This window comes from Salmo salar, chromosome 14 (assembly GCF_965601325.2).
Source record: "Salmo salar chromosome 14, fSalSal1, whole genome shotgun sequence".
Taxonomy (NCBI): Eukaryota; Metazoa; Chordata; class Actinopteri; order Salmoniformes; family Salmonidae; genus Salmo; species Salmo salar.
This window is the reverse complement of record NC_138304.1, coordinates 100,514,960-100,534,225: the sequence shown is the minus strand read 5'-3', so window position 1 is coordinate 100,534,225 and position 19,266 is coordinate 100,514,960. Positions and strand designations below refer to the sequence as shown.

Sequence of the window (19,266 nt, the reverse complement as noted above, 5' to 3'; positions counted from 1 at the left end):
CCAGCTAATTCTTAGAATCCGGTACACTAGATTAGGGTTGGAGTTTAAACCTACAGGAGGGTAGCTCTCCAGGAACAGGGTTGGAGTTAAAACCTACAGGACGGTATCTCTCCAGGAACAGGGTTGGAGTTAAAACCTACAGGAGGGTATCTCTACAGGAACAGGGTTGGAGTGAAAACCTACAGGAGGGTATCTCTCCAGGAACAGGGTTGGAGTTAAAACCTACAGGAGGGTATCTCTCCAGGAACAGGGTTGGAGTTAAAACCTACAGGATGGTATCTCTCCAGGAACAGGGTTGGAGTTAAAACCTACAGGATGGTATCTCTCCAGGAACAGGGTTGGAGTTAAAACCTACAGGAGGGTATCTCTCCAGGAACAGGGTTGGAGTTAAAACCTACAGGAGGGTATCTCTCCAGGAACAGGGTTGGAGTTAAAACCTACAGGAGGGTATCTCTCCAGGAACAGGGTTGGAGCAAAAACCTACAGGAGGGTATCTCTCCAGGAACAGGGTTGGAGTGAAAACCTACAGGAGGGTATCTCTCCAGGAACAGGGTTGGAGTTAAAACCTACAGGAGGGTATCTCTCCAGGAACAGGGTTGGAGTTAAAACCTACAGGAGGGTATCTCTCCAGGAACAGGGTTGGAGTTAAAACCTACAGGAGGGTATCTCTCCAGGAATAGGGTTGGAGTTAAAACCTACTGGACGGTATCTCTCCAGGAACAGGGTTGGAGTTAAAACCTACAGGAGGGTATCTCTCCAGGAACAGGGTTGGAGTTAAAACCTACAGGAGGGTATCTCTCCAGGAACAGGGTTGGAGTTAAAACCTACAGGAGGGTATCTCTCCAGGAATAGGGTTGGAGTTAAAACCTACTGGACGGTATCTCTCCAGGAACAGGGTTGGAGTTAAAACCTACAGGAGGGTAGCTCTCCAGGAACAGGGTTGGAGTGAAAACCTACTGGATGGTAGCTCTCCAGGAACAGGGTTGGAGTGAAAACCTACTGGACGGTAGCTCTCCAGGAACAGGGTTGGAAAGCCCTGCCCTATACAGAACACTACTTTTGACCAGAGCCCTATGAGTGCTGGTCAAAAGTAGTGCACTAAATAGGGAATAGGGTGTCATTTGGTACACAGCCTTGGTAATAACCAATAGAACGACAGCAAACGGACAACATAGTAGTTGAAGGGTACCTACATAAGGGATTTATTACACATTCATAAGCCATACATAATACTTAATAAATGCTTATGTACTGTTTAATAATGTGTTATGAAGTCCTTATGTACGTACCATTTAAATAAAGTGTTAACCAGTCTATCATTAACTCTCTCTTGTTCTGATACACAGCCAATTGAAGCATTATTCTGCAGAACTATGTAAATGTAGATTACACATGACATCTCTATCATCATGCACCTGTTTTGGTCTCCTAAGGACATATATTTTATTTGACTAGCTGTTATCATTGGCACATCTGGCGTTCACCAGGTTACAGTTGTTTGGTTTTTAAATTGATTGCAAAGTGAAGACAGTCCCTCATTAGAATGTGTTTCTACCTCCCACATTCGGATGTGCTTGTTGTGTCCTGAAAACAAGCAACGCTTTGGCAATGAAAGACAAATTGATTCCTCCACATTACTACCAAGTGCCAAGCCTAACTGCCACCCGGTAAACAGACTGGCAAATCTTTCAAACTCATATTTGACAGTATGTGTATTGTTCCCCTCTTAAATAATGATGTCTGCCAAACTGATCCAATTCGTCCGCAGTCCTCCAACACTTGTGTTTATATATCCACGCCATGGGAAGTCCGAGAAACAAGGTTTCTAAAGGTTTGTATCTTTAGATTGGAAGTCGCTCAACACTGTACTGTGTATCCCAAGACAGAGGAAATCAGCTTCATACATAAACTGGATTTCACTACAACGGTTTCTGTTATAGCCTCCCTTCTCGGTTTCAGTAGTCAGTGAAAACAGTGCACAATTATGATCCAATGGAAAAAGCTCCTACTCCCGGTAGTGGATATATCAGCATCCATGAGGATCTTTCTTTATAAGCTGCTTTTAAAAAACAGACAGAGGACCCTGATATGGGGCCATATTGAGATATGGGACCTTTACTGGCTCTCACTGGAAAGGCCCTGAGCCGAAACTGTTATCCCACTGAGAACACTGCTGCTCCAACTGGTCTAGCAGTCTGTCCACCGAGTCCTCCTTATTGTCCAGCTTCAGGTACCTGCGGGCACAGCCCAGGTCTAACCGGGGCCAGCTGCAGTGCCTCTGCTCCTCTACGGGGGTAAGCTCCGGGGGCTCCACACCTCCACACCCAACCATGTTCACACACACGTCTGAGCTGGGCTCACTCCGCACTCTCTCTGGGTCTGCCCCAGGTCCCCAGGGTCGTATGGCCCCTTCCTGTTGGCATTTTAGTGTCTGGGGCCCGTGGGGGCCTGGGTTAGTCCTGTAGCTCAGACTGTGGGAGCGCCTGGGCAGCGTGGCCGTGACCTCCGACCTCTCCCAGTCATCCCCTCCCAGAGTAGACATGGAGCTGGCTGACACCCGGCAGTTGTTGAGCTTAAAGAGGTGAGCGGGCTGGGGGTCCGGGCTGAAGCCCCCTACCCTTGGCCCACCACCACCGGCCCTCCGCGTGTTGAAGTCCATCTTGCTGGAGTTGCATGAGTTGGAGTGGGAGGAGTGGAGGGAAGGGGTGGAGGCTGAGTCCTGGTGGTGTAGAGCCTCCGTCTGTACGGTGGCCTGCTGGTACGTATAGTCAGCCCTCTCCTCCTCCTCCCTGCTGCCTCTGGTCGTCTGCAGCAGGGGCTCTGAGCTGGCCAGCTGCTGCAGATAGAGGATGTTAAGGTGGGTGGCAGGCAGACTGCTCACCCACTGGTAGTGTCTGACCATGGAGTTGGCTGCTGCCATGTCTGAGAGGTCGGCCGAGGGCATGGCCGCCGACACCGAACAGATGACGCTCCGCATCTGGGCCAGCAGCATCTGGGTCTCCCTGTCACGGTTCTCGTACAGCACCGTGTTGGCACAGATGAGGATGAACAGCCCCACGCCCATGATGACTGGTCCCAGGAGCTTCATCCGCTCACTGTGGATCAGACTGGCCGTTGTCAGGAGGCTCTTAGCCCCCAAGCTCCAACCGGATGACTGGGGCTCAGAGACACCCCCACCTCTAACTCCTCCTGCCCCGTCTACAGAACCAGAGCCTTGTTGTCCAACTCCTAGCAGCTGGGAACGCTGGGTCCGGTAGGGCCAGTACCCAGCCACTGCCAGGGCCGTGCCCACCACCACCACGATGACCCCCAGCACCAGGAAGGCTCCTGGCATGGAGCGGATACGCAGCTCACCGCGGATCAGGCCCTCTTTCTTCCGACCCCGCAGGCTGAAACCAGACATTCGTTGGCGTGGGGAAGGAGAGCTTGGTGTCTGGCCCCCGGGGCACCCGGCCTTCGGGGTCTTCATGGTGCAGCTCGGTCCAGTGCCTTATCGGAACACTGTGGAAAGGGGGAGGGGTTCAAGGGTTAGGAAGACACATTAATTATGGACTATCCATTTTTTTCTACTGTTGTTGATATTGTTCACCTTTTTCCCCCCTAACCATTTTTTCTACTTTGTTTTCTTCCTCTTTTTTTATCTTCTAAAGTGGGTTGTGAGCCAACTTTAAATCAACTTTTTGACTTGACTGATGCGACACCGCATCCTTATCCTGTAAACGCTGAACTCTTAGCCTCTTAGAATTCATTTAATATGTTTTCACTTTCATACTGCCGATACTTTGTTGCTCTGTTGTTCTGTTGTAAAAAAAATATCTTCTGGTTCTCAGGGTTTTGATATGTGACACAACCAAATGTTTCCCTTTTGAAATACTTTGTTAAAAACATTTCAATTTAAGAGAGAGATACTAAAAGGTATTTTGTGAATGTTTTTAGTCCTTTCTTTGGAGATAAAAAAAAATAAAAATATCAGTTTATCACATTTTGCATAATCTTACATTTTTTATGTTAATGTTCACAGAAAACCATTCAAGTTATAGCGTACTCCTCTAACAAACTGTCCAAACCATGTCGGTGGCGAGCTTCTGAATACAAATGCTACAAACAAAACCGGGGAAACACTCACACGTGGTGTTCTACTTGAGTTCCCACATGACCATAAACAAGGTGAGTTCCCACATGACCATAAACAGGGTGAGTGCCCACATGACCATAAACAGAGTGAGTTCCCACATGACCATAAACAAGGTGAGTTCCCACATGACCATAAACAAGGTGAGTTCCCACATGACCATAAACAAGGTGAGTTCCCACATGACCATAAACAAGGTGAGTTCCCACATGACCATAAACAAGGTGAGTTCCCACATGACCATAAACAGAGTGAGAGCCCACATGACCATAAACAGAGTGAGTTCCCACATGACCATAAACAGGGTGAGTTCCCACATGACCATAAACAGGGTGAGTTCCCACATGACCATAAACAGAGTGAGTTCCCACATGACCATAAACAGGGTGAGTTCCCACATGACCATAAACAGAGTGAGTTCCCACATGACCATAAACAGGGTGAGAGCCCACATGACCATAAACAGGGTGAGTTCCCACATGACCATAAACAGAGTGAGTGCCCACATGACCATAAACAGGGTGAGTTCCCACATGACCATAAACAGGGTGAGTTCCCACATGACCATAAACAGGGTGAGTTCCCACAAGACCATAAACAGGGTGAGTTCCCACATGACCATAAACAGAGTGAGTTCCCACATGACCATAAACAGGGTGAGTTCCCACATGACCATAAACAGGGTGAGTTCCCACATAACCATAAACAGGGTGAGTTCCCACATGACCATAAACAAGGTGAGTTCCCACATGACCATAAACAAGGTGAGTTCCCACATGACCATAAACAGGGTGAGAGCCCACAAGACCATAAACAAGGTGAGTTCCCACATGACCATAAACAAGGTGAGTTCCCACAAGACCATAAACAGGGTGAGTTCCCACATGACCATAAACAGGGTGAGTGCCCACAAGACCATAAACAGGGTGAGTTCCCACATGACCATAAACAGGGTGAGTTCCCACATGACCATAAACAGGGTGAGTTCCCACATGACCATAAACAAGGTGAGTTCCCACATGACCATAAACAAGGTGAGTTCCCACATGACCATAAACAGGGTGAGTTCCCACATGACCATAAACAAGGTGAGTTCCCACATGACCATAAACAAGGTGAGTTCCCACATGACCATAAACAAGGTGAGTTCCCACATGACCATAAACAAGGTGAGTTCCCACATGACCATAAACAGGGTGAGTTCCCACATGACCATAAACAAGGTGAGTTCCCACATGACCATAAACAAGGTGAGTTCCCACATGACCATAAACAAGGTGAGTTCCCACATGACCATAAACAAGGTGAGTTCCCACATGACCATAAACAAGGTGAGTTCCCACATGACCATAAACAAGGTGAGTTCCCACATGACCATAAACAGGGTGAGTTCCCACATGACCATAAACAGGGTGAGTTCCCACATGACCATAAACAGGGTGAGAGCCCACAAGACCATAAACAGGGTGAGTTCCCACATGACCATAAACAGAGTGAGTGCCCACATGACCATAAACAGAGTGAGAGCCCACAAGACCATAAACAGGGTGAGTTCCCACATGACCATAAACAGAGTGAGTTCCCACAAGACCATAAACAGGGTGGGGTGAAATGGAGAAACTGTTTCAAACACTGACTGCATTTAAGCTGCTAAGCAACAATACCTTTAAATCCCTACCCCTAGACCAAACTGATCTGATGACAGCGCCTAACACTCAAAACACATAAAAAGTCAAATTAACTTTGATTATTTTGTCACACACCATCAATATGTCCCGTCCACTATCAAATGTAGCCTGAAGTCTCATTCCAGATGACATCCATGAAAAACAGGAAGTCTATCTTCTTCACTACACAACATCACATATTTAGCGGTCTTTCTTTAACGGCTAAGGCATGTCTTCTTCTTCACCGTTTGGTAAATATGCATACACAGACAGACAGATGGCGGCCACAGGACTCATCGTTTGGCTTGAGTTCATCAAAGCCCTGTAGATAAGGTTTAGAATGAATGATGGAACACGGCCCAACTTCCTGGACTCCATACTGGTCTCCCATAGGACTTCTTTATTCATACAGTATACACTACACGATCAAAAGTATATGGACACCTGCTCGTCCAACATCTCATTCCAAAATCATGGGCATTAATATGGAGTTGGTCCCCCCCTTTGCTGCTATAACAGCCTCCACTCTTCTGGCAAGGCTTACCACTAGATGTTGGAACATTGCTGCGGGGACTTGCTTCCATTCAGCCACAAGAGCATTAGTGAGGTCGGGCACTGATGTTGGACAATTAGGCCTTGCTTGCAGTTGGCGTTCCAATTCATCCCAAAGGTGTTTGAAGGGGTTGAGGTCAGGGCTCTCTGCAGGCCAGTCAATTTCTTCCACACCGATCTCGACAATTCATTTCTGTATGGACCTCGCTTTGTGCACGGGGGCATTGGCATGCTGAAATAGGAAAGGGCCTTCCCCAAACTGTAATTGTATGCTGTAGCATTAAGATTTCCCTTCACGGGAACTAAGGGACCAAGCCCGAACCATGAAATACAGCCCCAGACCATTATTCCTCCTTCACCAAACTTTACAGTTGACACTATGCATTCAGGCAAGTAGCGTTCTCCTGGCATCTGCTAACCCAGAGGGTAAAGCGTGATTCATCACTCCAGAGAACGCGTTTCCACTGCTCCAGAGTCCAATGGTGGCAAGCTTTACATCCCTCCAGCAGATACTTGGCATTGAGCATGGTGATCTTAGGCTTGTGTGCGGCTGCTCAGCCATGGAAAACCATATCATGAAGCTCCCGGTGGTGCTCCCGGTGGTGCAAACAGTTATTGTCCTGACGTTGCTTCCAGATGAAGTTTGGAACTCGGTAGTGAGTGTTGCAACCGAGGACAGACGATTTTTACGCGCTATGCGCATCAGCACTCGGCGGTCCTGTTATGTGAGCTTGTGGGGCCTACCACTTTGCGGCTGGGCCGTTGTTGCTCCTAGACGTTTCCACTTCACATTAACAGCACTTTGACCGGGGCAGCTCTAGCAGGGCATATTTGACAAACTGACTTGTTGGAAAGGTGGCATCCTATGACGGTGCCAGGTTGAAAGTCACTGAGCTCTTTAGTAAGGTCAGTTTACTGCCAATGTTTCTCTATGGAGATTGCATGGCTGTGTGCTCAATTTTATACACCAGTCAGCAACGTGTGTGGCTTAAATAGCCAAATCCACTCATTTGAAGGGGTGTCCACATACTTTTGTATATATAGTGTACAGTACCAGTCAAAAGTTTGGACACACCTACTCATTCAAGGGTTTTTCTTTATTTGTACTATTTTCTACATTGTAGAATAATAACGAAGCCATAAAACTATCAAATAACACATGGAATCATGTGGTATCCAAAAAAAAGTGTTGAACAAATACAAATATATTTTACATTTGAGATTCTTCAAAGTAGCTACCCTTTGCCTTGTTGACAGCTTTGTACACTCTTGGCATTCTCTCAACCAGCTTCATGAGGTAGTCACCTGGAATGCATTTCAATTAACAGGTGTGCCTTGTTAATTTGTGGAATTTCTTTCCTTCTTAATGCGTTTGAGCCAATCAGTTGTGTTGTGACAAGCTAGGGGTGGTATAAGACCAAGTCCATATTATGGCAAGAACAGCTCAAATAAGCAAAGAGAAACGACAGTCCATCATTCATTTTAATTTAATTAAAACTTCTTAAGGATCGGACCCTTTTTTAAATGTTCGCCTAAAATAACATACCCAAATCTAACTGCCTGTAGTTCAGGACCTGAAGCAAGAATATACATTTTCTTGATACCGTTTGAAAGGAAACACTGAAGTTTGTGGAAATGTGAAATTAATGTAGGAGAATATAACACATTAGATCTGGTAATAGATAAAACAAAGAAAAAAACATGCGTTCTCTTTTATTTTTTCATCATCTATGAAATGCAAGAGAAAGGCCATACATTGAGATAGGATTTTAGGTGTAATTTAGATGTTGTCCACAAGATGGCAGCAGTGTGCGTGCAAAGTTTCAGACTGATCCAGTGAAGAATTATATCACTACACAACATTTTGTATCAAGTCTGACAGGAGTTTGCACAAATGTACCCGAATTGGTCAATTTATACATTTTCATGTACATAACTATAGAGAACATACAAAAATTCTATGATAATAAAAAATGTAAGTTTACACTCTCCCAGGAATGTCATACATGATGGATCCTTAGCTTCCCTACAGAAAATACACTAACCTTCACACATCTAGACGGCTGGATGACAAATCAGGATGACAAGTCAGAGCAAGATTACTGAATGTAAGTATATTATTTTCCTTCAGAGGTGAATGCATCAAACCAGCTGCCGTGATAAGTGTTTTGTTGTAGTGCACTATCCTCAAACAATAACATGGTATTTATTTGTTGTAATAGATACTGTAAATGTGACACTGCAGTTAGATTAACAAGAATGTACGTTTTCTGCCCATATAAGACATGTCTATGTCCCAGAATTGGCTGTTGTTTACAACTTCGCAAAAACCATCAAGCGCTATGATGAAACTGGCTCTCATGAGGACCGCCACAGGAAAGGAAGAGCTTCCTCTGCTGCAGAGGATAAGTTCATTAGAGTTAACTGCACCTCAGATTGCAGGCCAAATAAATTCTTCACAGACTTCAAGTAACAGACACATCTCAACCTCAACTGTTCAGAGGAGACTGCATGAATCAGGCCTTCATGGTCGTATTGCTGCTAAGAAACCACTACTAAAGGACACCAATAAGAAGAAGATTTTTGGTTCCAACCACCGTGTCTTTGTGAGACGCAGATTAGGTGAACGGATGATCTCCGTATGTGTGGTTCCCACCGTGAAGCATGGAGGAGGTGCTGTGATGGTGTGTTTTGCTGGTGACACTGTCAGTGATTTATTTAGAATTCAAGGCACACTTAACCAGCATGGCTACTACAGCATTCTGCAGCAATACGCCATCCCATCTGGTTTGGGCTTAGACTATCATTTGTTTTTCAACAGGATAAATGACCCAACACACATCCAGGCTGTGTAAAGGCTATTTGACCAAGAAGGAGAGTAATGGAGTGCTGCATCAGATGACCTGGCCTCCACAATCACCCGACCTCAACCCAATTGAGATGGTTTGGGATGAGTTGGACTGCAGAGTGAAGGAAAAGCAGCCAACAAGTGCTCAGCATATGTGGAAACTCCTTCAAGACTGTTGGAAAAGCATTCCAGGTGAAGCTGGTTGAGAGAATGCCAAGAGTATGCAAAGCTATTATCAAGGCAAAGGGTGGCTACTTTGAAGAATTTAAAATATAAAAAACATTTTTGTTACTACATGATTCCATATGTTATTTCATGGTTGATGGCTTCAATATTAATCTACAATGTAGAAAATTGTAAAAAAAATTACAAAAATAAAGAAAAACCTTTGAATGAGTAGGTGTGTCCAACTTTTTTTGTGAACAGTTAAAGTCGGAAGTTTACATACACCTTAACCAACTACATTTAAACTTAGTTTTCACAATTCCTGACATTTAATACATTTAATACTAGTAAAAATGCCCTGTTTTAGGTCAGTTAGGGTCACCACTTTATTTTAAGAATGTGAAATGTAAGAACAATAATAGAGAGAATTATTTATTTCAGCTTTTATTTCTTTCATCGCATTCCCAGTGGGTCAGAAGTTTACATACACACAATTAGTATTTGGTAGCATTGCCTTTAAATTGTTTAACTTGGGTCAAACGTTTTGGGCAGCCTTCCACAAGCTATTGTGTGGGTAAATTTTGGCCCATTCCTCCTGACAAAGCTGGTGTAATGGAGTCAGGTTTGTAGGCCTCCTTGCTTGCACACGCTTTTCAGTTATGCCCACAGATGTTCTATGGGATTGAGGTCAGGGCTTTGTGATGGCCACTCCAATACCTTGACTTTGTTGTCCTTAAGCCATTTTGCCACAACTTTGGAAGTATGCTTGGGGTCAATGTCCATTTGGAAGACCCATTTGCCTCCAAGCTTTAACTTCCTGACTGATGTCTGGAGATGTTGCTTCAATATATCCACATAATTTTCCTGCCTCATGATGCCATCTATTTTGTGAAGTGCACGAGTCCCTCCTGCATCAAAGCACCCCCACAACATGATGCTGCCACCCCCATGCTTCACGGTTGGGATGGTGTTCTTTGGCTTGCAAGCCTCCCCCTTTTTCCTCCAAACATAACGATGGTCAATTATGGCCAAACAGTTCTATTCTTGTTTCATCAGACCAGAGGACATTTCTCCAAAAAGTATGATCTTTGTCCACATGTGCAGTTGCAAACCGTAGTCTGGCTTTTTTATGGCGGTTTTGGAGCAGTGGCTTCTTCCTTGCTGAGCGGCCTTTCAGGTTATGTCGATATAGGACTCGTTTTACTGTGGATATAGATACTTTTGTACCTGTTTCCTCCAGCATCTTCACAAGGTCCTTTGCTATTGTTCTGGGATTGATTTGCACTTTTTGCACCAAAGTACGTTCATCTCTAGGAGAAAGAAAGCGTCTCCTTCCTGAGTGGTATGGTGGCTGAGTTGTCCCATGGTGTTTATACTTGCGTACTATTGTTTGTACAGCTGAACGTGGAACCTTCAGGCGTTTGGAAGTTGCTCCCAAGGATGAACCAGACTTGTGGTGGTCTACAATGTCTTGGCTGATTTCCTTTGATTTTCCCATGATGTCAAGCAAAGAGGCACTGAGTTTGAAGGTAGGCCTTGAAATACATCCGCAGGTATACATACCTCCAATTGACTCAAATTATGTCAATTCGCCTATCAGAAGCTTCTAAAGCGATGACATAATTTTCTGGAATTTTCCAAGCTGTTTAAAGGCACAGTCAACTTAGTGTATGTAAACTTCTGACCCACTGGAATTGTGATACAGTGAATTATAAGTGAAATAGTCTGTCTGTAAACAATTTCTGGAAAAATTACTTTTGTCATGCACAAACCGACTTACCAAAACTATAGTTTGTTAACAAGAAATTTGTGGAGTGGTTGAAAAACGAGTTTTAATGACTCCAAACTAAGTGTATGTAAACTTCCGACTTCAACTGTGTATGTGAAAGGGAAACAGTACAGGGCAATAAAGCTATCTGATCAAATGTCAACATGGTTCTGTTTCACAGAAACTCAGAGGTCATGGTTGTAATTCTGCCCAGAGAGCATCACTGGTGGTTGTTTTCTTTATACTCTAAATGAAGGTGACTTTGTGCACTGCTTTTAAAGTGTCTCATTGTCTGAACTACGTAACCCCCAACCTGTCATCACTGATTTGAAGTGAGAGTCAAGCACAGTGGAATGCTTGGAGTGGAATGCTCGGAGTGGAATGCTCGGAGTGGAATGCTCGGAGTGGAATGCTCGGGAGTGGAATCTGGAATGTACGTTTTTTCATCATTATTCAACTAAACATTTGAACGCCTGGCCACACACCATGCCCCTGGCGACCATGCCCCTGGCCACACACCATGCCCCTGGCCACACACCGGGACCTGCCCCTGGCGCCAGCCCGGCGACCAGCCCGGCCACCCCTGCCCCTGGCGACCATGCCCCTGGCGACCATGATCCTGGCGACCATGCCCCTGGCCACACACCATGCCCCTGGCCACACACCATGCCCCTGGCCACACACCATGCCCCTGGCCACACACCATGCCCCTGGCCACCATGCCCCTGGCCACCATGCCCCTCTGATGTATTCACTGGGTTTGAAGAACATCGAGAAGAGATAAACTAACAAAACGTCCCCCAGAAGAGGAACGACTAGATGTGGCCAATTCAACTGGTCTGAAATAACAAACTGTACTCTGGCAGGAGTCTCAGAGCGAGGGTTCTCTCTACTCTGTGGCATGTAATTTACAACACTGCTTTGGATCCCGTCCTGATTTTGTTTGGCTTATTTGACCTCAATGGAGATGCAGGGCTGGTTTAGACAGCAACAACGTCCTGAATGGCACCCTATTCCCTATGCTCTGTTCAAAAGTAGTGCACTGTAGAGAGAATAGGGAGCCATTTGGGACACAGGCAGAGTGATTCAGATCAGTTAGAAAGATGATGATCAGATTCAACTTTTAATGATCCACTAAGGCCCATATACAGTCAGGCTGTACAACACACCGCTGTACAACACAATGGTTATGATACAACTGTTTATTTTGTGATTAAACACAAACATTGGGTGTTTCTCAAAATGCGTCCTACCGTGCTCTTCTCGAATGTGAACTCTGTACATATTTTGAAGCATGCATCTATGCAAGCTTCAACAGAAAGTTTGCCCAGAAATATGACGAAACCTCGTAAAAAAAAATAAAAAAGCCGCTCACAATTTCTTGAAATCAATGACGGCCATTATTTGAGCTGCAGAGAGACTTCAGAATTAAATGTTGCCTGTTCACATCTCATATGTTGCCGGACTACAATGTTTTTTTTATCTCGATACGTTAATAAATACATGCTGTGTTAATTTTGGCATGTTAACCCGCCTTCACTATAGACCCACTGTAGTGTGTGTAAATCACAAGGCCATAGTAAGTCTGTTAGCTAGCCAGATAGACACGAAGAATTGACATCTACCCTTTAGTTTTAGGTCTCCTGGTTAGCTACATTATTACAACTCACATATAGCTAGCTGATAGTTATGAAGTAAAATGTTTGCTTTGTGTATATCTTGTTTCGTCTCTATTGCCATTGTCCTGGCTGGAAGAAGGTTCAGTGAAGTCCATAGTAATTCAATAGGGCTAATTGGCTAGCTAGCTATCCATGAATAATTGGTTGCTAGCTAGCCACGAAAAGTTTACATCTACCTTGCATAACATTAGTGTTACTAAACATTTTTGACTGTTTAACTAGCTGGCTACCAAGATTATTTCGATTCGCATATAGCTAGTTGATTATCATGAATTAAAACATTTGCTTGTTTCGTCTCTTGTTTCGTCTCTATTGTTGCCATTGTCCTGGCTGGAAGAAGGTTCAGTGAACGGGGAGGAGCAGCGTGAGGTAATACAGTAGGGGGAGGAGCAGTGGGAGGTAATATAGTAGGGGGAGGTGCAGCGTGAGGTAATACAGTAGGGGGAGGTGCAGCGTGAGGTAATATAGTAGGGGGAGGAGCAGCGTGAGGTAATACAGTAGGGGGAGGCGCAGTGGGAGGTAATATAGTAGGGGGAGGTGCAGCGTGAGATAATACAGTAGGGGGAGGAGCAGCGTGAGGTAATACAGTAGGGGGAGGTGCAGCGTGAGGTAATACAGTAGGGGGAGGTGCAGCGTGAGGTAATATAGTAGGGGGAGGAGCAGCGTTAGGTAATACAGTAGGGGAGGTGCAGCGTGAGGTAATATAGTAGGGGGAGGTGCAGCGTGAGGTAATACAGTAGGGGGAGGAGCAGCGTGCGGTAATACAGTAGGGGGAGGTGCAGCGTGAGGTAATACAGTAGGGGGAGGTGCAGCGTGAGGTAATATAGTAGGGGAGGAGCAGCGTGAGGTAATACAGTAGGGGGAGGTGCAGCGTGAGGTAATACAGTAGGGGAGGTGCAGCGTGAGGTAATACAGTAGGGGGAGGAGCAGCGTGAGGTAATACAGTAGGGGGAGGTGCAGCGTGAGGTAATATAGTAGGGGGAGGAGCAGCGTGAGGTAATACAGTAGGAGGAGCAGCGTGAGGTAATACAGTAGGGGGAGGTGCAGCGAGAGGTAATACAGTAGGGGGAGGTGCAGCGTGAGGTAATATAGTAGGGGGAGGAGCAGCGTGAGGTAATACAATTGGGGGAGGTGCAGCGTGAGGTAATACAGTAGGGGAGGTGCAGCGTGAGGTAATACACTAGGGGGAGGTGCAGCGTGAGGTAATATAGTAGGGGGAGGAGCAGCGTGAGGTAATACAGTAGGGGAAGGAGCAGCGTGAGGTAATACAGTAGGGGGAGGAGCAGCGTGAGGTAATACAGTAGGGGGAGGGGCAGCGTGAGGTAATATAGTAGGGGGAGGAGCAGTGTGAGGTAATATAGTAGGGGGAGGAGCAGCGTGAGGTAATACAGTAGGGGGAGGAGCAGCGTGAGGTAATACAGTAGGAGGAGGAGCAGCGTGAGGTAATACAGTAGGGGGAGGTGCAGTGTGAGGTAGTACAGTAGGGGGAGGAGCAGTGGGAGGTAATATAGTAGGGGGAGGTGCAGCGTGAAGTAATACAGTAGGGGGAGGAGCAGCGTGAGGTAATATAGTAGGGGGAGGTGCAGCGTGAGGTAATACAGTAGGGGGAGGTGCAGAGTGAGTGAATACAGTAGGGGGAGGAGCAGTGGGAGGTAATATAGTAGGGGGAGGAGCAGCGTGAGGTAATACAGTAGGGGGAGGGGCAGCGTGAGGTAATACAGTAGGGGGAGGTGCAGCGTGAGGTAATGCAGTAGAGGGGAGTGGGAGGTAATGCAGTAGGGGGAGTGGGAGGTAATGCAGTAGAGGGGAGTGGGAGGTAATACAGTAGGGGGAGTGGGAGGTAATACAGTAGGGGGAGTGGGAGGTAATGCAGTAGAGGGGAGTGGGAGGTAATGCAGTAGAGGGGAGTGCGAGGTAATGCAGTAGAGGGGAGTGGGAGGTAATACAGTAGGGGGAGTGGGAGGTAATGCAGTAGAGGGGAGTGGGAGGTAATGCAGTAGGGGGAGTGGGAGGTAATGCAGTAGAGGGGAGTGGGAGGTAATGCAGTAGGGGGAGTGGGAGGTAATGCAGTAGAGGGGAGTGGGAGGTAATGCAGTAGAGGGGAGTGGGAGGTAATACAGTAGGGGGAGTGGGAGGTAATGCAGTAGAGGGGAGTGGGAGGTAATACAGTAGGGGGAGTGGGAGGTAATGCAGTAGAGGGGAGTGGGAGGTAATGCAGTAGGGGGAGTGGGAGGTAATGCAGTAGAGGGGAGTGGGAGGTAATACAGTAGGGGGAGTGGGAGGTAATACAGTAGGGGGAGTGGGAAGGGGGGTAATGCAGTAGGGGGGAGTGGGAGGTAATGCAGTAGAGGGGAGTGGGAGGTAATACAGTAGGGGGAGTGGGAGGTAATACAGTAGGGGGAGTGGGAGGTAATGCAGTAGAGGGGAGTGGGAGGTAATACAGTAGGGGGAGTGGGAGGTAATACAATACCATTGTTTCCACAATGCTTGTGTAGGGCCTAATCATTTATGTGCAGAAAAACTCACAACTATTGTGTCAAATGCATTATACATCAGTTGGACAACCTGACCGTGTACGGGACCAAGGAGTCTACTATGACCAGCGTCGGGGGTTGGATACCAGACTGTGTCCTGACCAGAGGGTTGTAGGTTTGAATCCCATCTGGGTGATCTGGATAGTTAAAAGCTGCTGATACTGAATTACATTAGCTATAGTCCAAATGAGAGCATTACACCAGGTACTGCTCCTAAATAGTTCTAAGAATAGTTGCCTGGCTTCCTGGAGCAAGAACATTCTCTCTAGTCGAATGGCTGCCTGGAGCAAGATCATTCCCTCTAGTTGACTGGAGCAAGAACATTCTCTCTAGTTGCCTGGCTTCCTGGAGCAAGATCATTCCATATAGTTGAATGGCTGTCCTGGAGCAAGATCATTCCCTCTAGTTGCCTGGCTGCCTGGAGCAAGAACATTCCCTCTAGTTGCCTGTCTTTCCTGGGGCAAGATCATTCCCTCTAGTTGCCTGTTTTCCTGGGGCAAGATCATTCCCTCTAGTTGCCTGTTTTCCTGGGGCAAGATCATTCCCTCTAGTTGCCTGGCTGCCTGGAGCAAGAACATTCTCTCTAGTTGCCTGTTTTCCTGGGGCAAGATCATTCCCTCTAGTTGCCTGTTTTCCTGGGGCAAGATCATTCCCTCTGCTCATATGGCCACTGATATGGTCTTTATAAAATGAGGCAAACCAGACCTCACCTTTCATTAGCCAGTCAGGAATGTGGAGTATGGCCAAACACTGGCATCAAGTCACAAGTAGTATTACATAACATTGGAATAAGATCAATCTATGGTTTGAATTCTATATGAGATATATTAGGCTATATAATTAGCTAAGTGCCTAAGGTCCCAAGACAGCCACTTATAGCAGGGAGAGAAGGAACCTTTGCATGGACAATCTGAATTTGACAGTCTACTCTCAAAATTCAAGTCATGTGACAGTTTCTGCGTTTTAATGGTTTTACTTCAATGTTTTATTTCCCCATAGAAATCGACATACCCTTGAGGCAATTTTCTTCTTCTCAATCCTGTTCCCAGACGTGCACGATGCTGGGCAAACAATTATTTTGATGATTGCCAAGATCCTTGGCTATGCAAGAGAGGTCCACATACTATGTAGGAGTAAATGCATGCGTCATGCTTGCAATATTTTTCCGTTATTATATTTTATCTGCATTGCTTATCCTATCAATAACTTAGACTACACATATTGCGTGCAAAATGGTATTACGCGCACTCCAAATTAACCCTATGGTATTCGACCAATTACCCTGTATAATATCATACCTTTCGAAGTCCCATATTGGGAAAACGTTACAGATATGCAACACCGCCACCGGCAAATAACGGTTCTATGTCGGTCGCGGCATAGCAGGCTGCAGAAGGGGGGAACCTATGGAGCGGTGTTGCATTCCTTCGGTGCTGACTGTTGATACATTGCCTGTATCAATTAACTGATTAAGGTTTCCGCGGGAAAATGTCATCTTGATTTCCTCTAAATATACAATCTTACAAAAATAACCCACAGTTGAAATAGGCATAGGTAGGGGAAACCAGACCGTGATTGATTTGTCTTGAACTTCAGCAAATTACAACCTTTCTCTCTTCACACCTCTCAGAAAAGGATGCTACAATGTTTCAACGTCAATTGTCTGAAGTTGCCTCTCTCATTGTAATAATCATATTCCAACTACCGGCTGCGTGATAGCCTAGGCTACTTTTGAAGGTTACCGGGGAAAGTTATTGCCTACTTGCCTTTGATGCCGTATTCTTCGGTTGTATTCATTGTCTCCCGACACATTTCGATACAGTATCGTTTGGTTTGTTCTCTCATATAGCCTTAAAATATTGTGATATCCGTCAAGCAATTTAATGTGCCTATAGTTTAAATCCAAAACGGAAGGATCAAGGATGTGCGTGGTTCTGTTGCTCGCAGTCTAATATGTGCTCCGTCTCTTCTTATTCAGTAAGTTTCTATAGCCTATATCGGTGTCGTTTGTTACTGCAGGGAAATAGGCATTTTCAAAAGGCTTAGACAAAAATTTACGCTACATGCGCCCGCCCCCTCACAAAACGGACCGAATTCCCACTGCTACTTTTCCTTGGCGCCTCCTTTCCTTCACGAACCCTGGTGCGCTGCGCACTGCTCCTCCGTAGAAATGGAGCATTTGAGTAGGCTGCTGTTGCTTAGTGCCTACGCGTGCATTTTGGATCATTCTTTATGCTTTAGAGTAGAGTAGTCTTTATTATCCCAGGGGGCAAATAATTTTGTATCGCGTAATTAGAACACATGACAATAGACACACAAACTATTTAAATACAGCAATACGTGCACAACTCCCAGTACTATAGTATAGCGTATTGAGAAAGCTGATTGCAGCTTGCATAGATAGTGTAGACTTATTAGTGAACTAGTAGGTGAGATGCGCACTGTTGACTGACTGACCAACCGACCATTTTAATAGTATGCTAGCCTGTTAGTGGTCTCAGAAATCCTTTCAAATAGGCTACATACATCCATCCATGGACGAATATGGTAGGCTAAGCTTATCTTAAAACAATTCAGATTTCTACATGCTTTGAGTGACATGAAACAGAAGAGGCCTACACCCATACAATCATATAGGTATTTAAATGTGCCTGGGAAACTGTGATACATATACCAATTATATACGTCCCTACTCATTCAAATGAGCTTTAATGGCAGCAATTAATAATTAATTGTGATAACTAAAACATTGGTTGAACTTGGACATCAATTATATTCGCATAGTTATTCATTATTCTCATTGCTAAGGAATAGTTATTTCATTGACAGCGAGGGCATTTATGTCAACACGGATGGAATATTGTCCAATTAGTACTACGCCATCTTGTGGCTAAACAAGGGCACATAACACCAGACCGATGGCCCGCAATGGACGATAATTGTGTCGTAACCCGGTTGCCAGTCTGATTCTGCGCTTACCAAATCCCTATCGCTCATTGTCACGCCAAACATGTTATTGCATTGCATTTGGCATGACTATGGATCCCCAAAGTGGAGGTGTGTCATAATACCCACAAAACCTAGCGGTCCAACATGGAAATGGTTCCAACTGTTTTTCCACCATTCATTTTTCTCATAGGGAAGTTTTGACTCTTTAAAATAAGGGCTGTGTTTCGTGTTGGCGTACCCTGGGGTTACGTTTTGATAACCATGTTTTTTATTTTATTTTTTATTTCACCTTCATTTATCCAGGTAGGCTAGTTGAGAACAAGTTCTCGTTTACAACTGCGACCTGGCCAAGATAAAGCAAAGCAGTGCGACAGAAACAACAACACAGAGTTACATGGAATAACATTTACATTTTAGTAATTTAGCAGACGCTCTTATCCAGATCGACTTACAGTAGTGAATGCATACATTTCATACATTTTTTTTTTTCTTTCGTACTGGTCCGCCATGGGAATCGAACCAACAACCCTGGCGTTGCAAACACCATGCTCTACCAACTGAGCCACAGCAGAATAAACAAGCATACAGTCAATAACACAGTAGAAAAAAAGAAAGTCTATATACAGTGTGTGCAAATGGCATGAGGAGGTATGGCAATAAATAGGCCATAGTAGCAAAGTAATTACAATTTAGCAGATTAACACTGGAGTGATAGATGAGCAGATGATGATGAGCAGATGATGGTGTGTAAGTAGTGATACTGGTGTGTAAAAGAGCAGCAAAGTAAATAAAAACAATATGGGGATGAGGTAGGTAGATTGAGTGGGCTATTTACAGATGGACTATATGTAACAGTGTATGTTCCGTCCCTCTCTTCGCCCCAACCCGGGCTCGAACCAGGGACCCTTGCACACATCAACAACTGACACCCCACGAAGCATCGTTACCCATCGCGCCACAAAAGCCGCGACC

The 19,266-nt window shown here is 45.4% G+C and overlaps 1 protein-coding gene across 1 annotated transcript; it reads right to left on the bottom strand.

Moving 5' to 3' along the window:
- Positions 1-521: 521 nt before the first annotated feature.
- LOC106570649 (transmembrane protein 200A) lies at positions 522-17,494 on the bottom strand. The gene is made up of 2 exons (XM_014143120.3): positions 17,112-17,494; positions 522-3,501 (listed from the first exon to the last, which is right to left on the bottom strand). Exon 2 carries the CDS (start codon positions 3,467-3,469, stop codon positions 2,126-2,128), a length of 1,344 nt encoding a protein of 447 aa, XP_013998595.2. The 5' UTR covers positions 3,470-3,501; positions 17,112-17,494; the 3' UTR covers positions 522-2,125.
- Between the last annotated feature and the right edge of the window lie 1,772 nt (positions 17,495-19,266).